General features: G+C 35.0%; 1 protein-coding gene across 1 annotated transcript; it reads left to right on the forward strand.

Moving 5' to 3' along the window:
• The first annotated feature begins 956 nt into the window (after positions 1-956).
• LOC100778514 (phospholipase A1-Ibeta2, chloroplastic) lies at positions 957-2942 on the forward strand. The gene has a single exon (XM_003524048.5). The coding sequence runs from the start codon at positions 1297-1299 to the stop codon at positions 2917-2919; it is 1623 nt and encodes a 540-aa protein (XP_003524096.1). The 5' UTR covers positions 957-1296; the 3' UTR covers positions 2920-2942.
• Positions 2943-6512: the final 3570 nt, after the last annotated feature.

Here is a 6512-nt window from a genome sequence, read left to right on the forward strand (position 1 = left end):
CAATTGACCCTCGGACTAAGTAAACGATGAAAAATAAACTAATTGAGAATCATGCATTATACGCATTATAAATTATACTGTGGGAGATCAAATTTTAATTGGATACTTACAATTTAACCAATTGAGCTAACTCAGGAAGAAAAAATATAATAGATTATATTTTTTTAAACGGTATTTTATTCAAAACAATAAAATTAATGTTTTTTTTATTGCCTATGAAAAAATGATTTTTTTAAAGCAGCAGATTTAGTAGTAATTACTTAAAATCGAACCAGAATATACATATTAAACTAGGGTGCTTAACTTCATAAAGCTGTGTGCAACACATGCAGCTTCATAAAGGTTTTGAAATGTGGTTGACTATTGTACGTAGTTTGCTCTACAGTGTGGTGGAAAACATGCATGGTTCAGACACGAGTTTCTGCAAACTGGACTGGTTATAGAGTTCCATGCTGGAATGAATAGAAGTTGGGTTGGCAAGTGGCACGTTAGGCGATGGCTTGTTATTCTCTTATATGAATATGATCCTCTCGTGTCTCTTCATCAAGTTTTTCTTTACAGCTAAAAATCAGAATCATTTATTATATTCTTTTTTATTTTTTGTACAATGATCAATGAAAGACTAAGATTCTGCATAATCTTGCCATATTGGCCCGTGGCCGTGGGTGATTTGGCTGGACAGGATCCAGGTTCTATTATTGTGTGGGTGGCTCTATACTTAATTTGTGAAACGAAGGATTGAAGTTAAAATCCAATTTAGTCCAAAATTTAATCAATAAATAAATAAAATCCGATAAAAAAAATTATTTTTTTATTAAAAATTAAACTTAAATTCTTCCCAAACGATTTAGCCTTAATTATATTATTTAAGTATTTGAAACATGTATAGTAAAGTATTTATGTAAAAAAAATATAGAAATTTAAATTTTATTATTTAATTGAGAATAATATTTTATTTTTAAATTTTATATTCTCTTTTTCATTTCTCAAATTAAACAAAATAATGACAAAGTGAACCAAGACAAAAAAAAGTGTCCATTACTCCATTTACACAGCAGTAAAGTAGTTTTTGTCAACCTTTATTTTCCACGTCCCCAAAGCGAGCGACAACGAGGATCCTAGGTTCTTTCCGTAATATATGACCAAACCAATGGCAAAACACAAACATCCCATCCTTAAATACTCCAGTGGTTCCCTCCCAAGATAGTTGGTTTCCACTTCAGCCAGTTTCTTTTTTGGGCATTTCAGGAATTGACTCTGTCTCCTCCATCCCCTTCTTCTCTCCTCCAATTAACCATGATGCAGATCAGCTCCACCATACCCGCACACAATCTTCACATGTTCCAAATGAGACGCGCCAGTTTCCGATGTCGTGCCTCTCCGTTGAACCCAACCACCACCACAACGACGATAACAACAACAACCTCGTCTTCTCCACAGTCCATGAAACCGGTCACCGACTCCACCCGCCTGCACCTCTCTAACCTCGACAAACTCCTCCAGAAGCAATCACCAACAACTCAACCCAACCACAAACAACAACAAGAACTAGCCTTAGCCACCACAATTCAAAGCAACATAACCACAACGACGACGGAGAAGAAAGGAAAGAACGTCCTGGAAGGCCTCAACCTGGCACGTCTCTGGCCGGACATGAAAGCCACCGAGGAAATGTCGCCGCGCCACCTCAACCGCCTCCAGCGCCTCCTCTCCAAGACGGCCGAGTACTCGCCGCGAAACACCCTCGGCAGCCGGTGGCGCGAGTACCACGGCAGCCACGACTGGAAAGGCATGCTCGACCCCCTCGACGAGAATCTCCGGCGAGAGGTCGTGCGCTACGGCGAATTCGTGCAGGCCGCCTACCACTCCTTCCACTCCAACCCCGCCATGTCAGCAGAGGAGCCGCCGCCGCTCCCCCGTCACATGGTCCTACCCGACAGATCCTATAGGGTCACCAAATCCCTCTATGCCACGTCATCAATCGGTTTACCCAAATTGGTCGATGACGTGGCACCGGATCTTGGGTGGATGACCCAACGCTCTAGCTGGATCGGATACGTGGCAGTCTGCGACGATAGAAGAGAGATTGCTCGTTTGGGGAGGAGGGATATTGTCATCTCCCTCCGAGGGACCGCCACCTGTCTCGAATGGGCCGAAAACATGCGGGCCCAGTTAAGAAATATAGATAATAGCACTACCCAAGAAAAGCCCAAAGTGGAGTGTGGGTTTTTAAGCTTGTATAAAACCCGAGGGACCCACGTGCCTAGTTTGAAAGAATCGGTAATTGAAGAAGTGAAGAGACTCATGGAACTCTACAAAGGGGAAACACTCAGCATTACAATCACGGGGCATAGCTTAGGCGCGGCACTAGCCCTATTAGTGGCGGATGATGTCAGCATGTGCAGTGTCCATGTCCCTTCTGTGGCTGTTTTTTCCTTTGGTGGGCCCAGGGTAGGTAATCGGGCCTTCGGGGACAAGCTCGCGGCCCAAAACGTGAAAGTCCTGAGAATCGTGAACTCGCAGGATGTCATAACTAGGGTTCCGGGAATGTTCGTGAGTGAGGAGCTAGAAAAGAAGCTAAGAACCTCCAAGGTAGGTGCTGGTGTATTGGACATGCTCGATGAGTACTCCCACACCGGAACAGAGCTCCGAGTGGACACGAAGATGTCGCCGTTTTTGAAACCAGATGCTGACATGGCATGTTGTCATGACTTGGAGGCCTACCTGCACCTGGTGGATGGGTTTTTGGCTTCCAACTCTCCCTTTAGGGCGAATGCAAAGAGAAGCTTAGCTAGGTTAATGCAGGACCAAGGTGCCAATGTAAAGAAGTTGTATACTAGCAAGGCCAAGACCTTGAGTGTCAATCTTGAAAGACAGGGATCCTTCTCTATCTCTGGTTGTTTACCTAGTCCTTCATAGAATTAACGGCAAATTTACATTTTGGTTTCCCTGTTTATTTTTAGAATTTGGGGCACCAAATCTAAAATCAGAGATAATCTGAGATATCAAATTTAGACTTTTGTCTAAAATTAATCAAATGTGAATACAATTAAATGTACCAAGTACAAACAACGTGTTTATAGCATGTGTTTTGTTGCACATGTCTCTTTTGTTATTGTTTATGTCGTCTCTGCCCAATTTTTTATGCTGCAAGGACGCATTGCACATAGCATTCAAAAAGTAAATAAAAGTTGGAAATGAAAATAATTCAGCATGTTGCGCGTCGGTGGCGGTATGCATGAATAGCATTCTCTTTCAATAACTAATTTTTATCTTAAAAAAATAATTGGATTGCAATTTAACTTATTTAAGGTTCAAATTCTGACATGTGATCTACTTATGCGTGTCAGCAAATTTTTTAAAGGAGTTTAAAATTTTTAGTAACAAACCGAAATACTAAATACTAATACTTCATTTTAATCATATGCGTAGAAGAAAAAAAAAACTGGAGATCAAACTATTGGAAGTAAATAATTTATGCATTAGTCTTTATATCAGTAATTATCTAATTAATTACAAACAAATTGTTTATGATAACTGTAAAATTTTATTCACAGTACATAAAAATGAAATTCAACTACAAAATCTAATATGCATATTTGTGAATATGACTTCTGAGAATTACGCGCGACACCACATCTCTCCAGCTTTGAAAAGGTACCACTTACTTAAAAACTATGTTGGAGAACGAGAAAAAGAGGCAAAGTGCCACACACTGACACACATAAAGAATGTCAACCTTATTCTGAATAGTTTGAAAAGAATAAGGCAAAGAAGAGTGAAGTGTGAACTAAACTTGTGCAAGTTCAAACTATTGGCCGGTGAAAGCCACGAAAAACCTAACATATTTAAAATTTTGACAACATGCTGAGATTCTGCTGCCACCGTCATCTCATGGTGACTAAAGGACACAAATACAAATAGTTCTCCAATATATAAAACCATGCATATTTACATATTTTCAAATCACTTTTACATGATTTTTTTTTATGAATTGCTAATTTGCCTGTTCCACTAAATATAATCTTATTAATACTAATATATTGCAGTAAAAAAATTATATTGTGATATTTCGAAATTAAACTTTCGCAGAAGTCAATTACACTCATATATTCACTCTTCTCTTATGCTTAGTTTGTTACAGCAGAATTTAAAGAGTAAAAACAAATATAAAAAACATCATGAGACAAAAAAAGGAAAAAATATTTAATTGTTAAAAAAAATTGGGACTCAAATACTTTTAAGATTACATATTTTCTTATTAATAACCTTGTTTATTATTATGTAAAAAAAACCTCTTATTATTATAATAAAATAATATAAAAGTTATTTAATATAATATATTTTATTTAAAATTGCCTTATCCTATCACCTAATATAGCATGCTGAATTACAAGCCTACGCACGAGTCAAGAATTTGGCATGATAACATCTTTAACGCATTAGCATATCGCATATCTTATTGGACTACAATAAATTTATTGTTTTCACCTCTAAAACGAGTGACAATTTAGAAAATAAAAAATTGCCTTACGATCACATTTTAAAAAAGTATTTAAAATTATAATAAAATATGTACATATTTAATATATTATAAAATTATTAGAATTTCAATAATAATTACAACTATATTTTTATCATCTAAATCAAACATTGTCATTACTTTAATTGTATTTACCTATTAACTCCTTTATTCACAATTATCTTTGTACTGCTTTTTTCGTTTTGGGTATCACTGGTACCCTTCAATAAAATGTGTTTCCTTTTGACTAGGAAAAAAAAAACTCCACAATGCTCAAATATCTCATTGAATTTCTTACACACACAAATATAATTGGATCATAAAAAAAATAATCTAAAAGCCATCATTACTCAAATTATTCTTATATCTTATTTAATTAGCCATCAGGACATTATCTTCATAAAGAAAAGTTCATTTTAAACAATTACAATTTGCAACCTCAAATTTGGCACTTCCCACTAATGTCATATTAGCTAGTTACTAATACTAACAAGAAAAAACATGAAATAGCAATAACTCACTATAAGTTGGGTCTAATGATGGAGGATTTAGCAATAACTATACGAGATTTTAAGTTTGAATCTCGTTATTATCATTCTAAAATTCATAGAACAATAAGAAACAAGAAAAATTAATGTGGTTCTTCTATTTTCTTACTTCCCCAAATTTAACTTTACCGGTTGAAGAAATAATTAAATTAAAATATTTTAGAATCAGTGAATCACTATCACAAAACCAAACTATTCCCATATTGCTGGCTTATCTCAATCCAAATCCAAATAATAAAATTACAAACTTTTTCATGTCACGCAATAGATAAGATTAATCACAATTCTAACTCAATACTTATCATCGATTCTAATCCCTCAATCAAAGATATCATCTATTATTTTTTATTCAAGTCAACAATGTTAACAATTATTTGTCCCGACTCAGAGTTTGTGAAATACAACACAAATAAAGTGACACTCGAGGGCAATTGATCCCAATTAATTGACACATGATTTTCATGTCTCATTTTAAATACTATTAATTAGAATAATTATTTCAACTAAAGCTACGCCATTTGCAATGAAATAATGTAATGAAAACAAACTTTGTGTCACAGCTTTAACACGTCCTGTTAATTAGTGTTGAGTTTAACATGTGCGAATCAGTTTAATTTGAAAAGAAATGGCTAAATTCAAATCACATCACTCCGCAGCAATTTCAAACTTTTGAGTCAGCAAGAGTTAAAAACTAAAAAGAAACTAATACTATATATAGCTAATAGCAACAAAACACTTTATCACAATTAATTCAAGGAACTTTGGAACAGAGCAGTTAAAATGGGTTGAAACTCACGAGCAAATCCAACTCTCACGGAGTTCAGTTGAGTTGTGTTGGACTAGAAAAAAGTTATATTTTCCTGTTAGTTTGAAAATTAGACCTGATGCATCTATGATCCGGTCCACATGGAATTAAACCTATGGTGATTAGATTGGTTTACCTGGTCCACTTATAAAAAAAACCCAACGACATATAATGATTATATAGACTATTTTGTGATCATGAGATATTTTTATGATAAATTATTTGGCTTGTTGAATTTATTATGGTTCTTTTTTGGCTTAAAAAAATTGATTTATTTGAAAATAGAATTTTTAAAATAATGAAAAGTTATAAGAAAATGCAATGCAATCACAAATGTATTTAATTTTGAGAATTTATTTTTCTAAAAAAAATGATTTATGATTTTTTTTTCTTTTTAATTTAGGTGGATCAACTCATGGTGGGTCAGTTTGCATATATATTTATCCACCAAGTTGGAGAGTTAAAATGGGTTGGACCCAATGCACCTTAGTGCTAGTTTTGAGGGCTCTACTTTAAAGCTAACATTAGTGGAGTGCCCGTGCGATGCACGGGTAAGCGAAATAAATATTATTTGTCTGGGTGCTGTTTGTATCATTAAACTGTAAGTGACATAAATAATATTTGTCAGGGTGCTGTT

This window comes from Glycine max, chromosome 5 (assembly GCF_000004515.6).
Source record: "Glycine max cultivar Williams 82 chromosome 5, Glycine_max_v4.0, whole genome shotgun sequence".
NCBI classification, from domain to species: Eukaryota; Viridiplantae; Streptophyta; class Magnoliopsida; order Fabales; family Fabaceae; genus Glycine; species Glycine max.

Bases quoted from the DNA above. Each gene is read 5' to 3' on its own strand.
- LOC100778514 (XM_003524048.5), top strand. From the start codon at position 1,297: ATGATGCAGATCAGCTCCACCATACCCGCACACAATCTTCACATGTTC.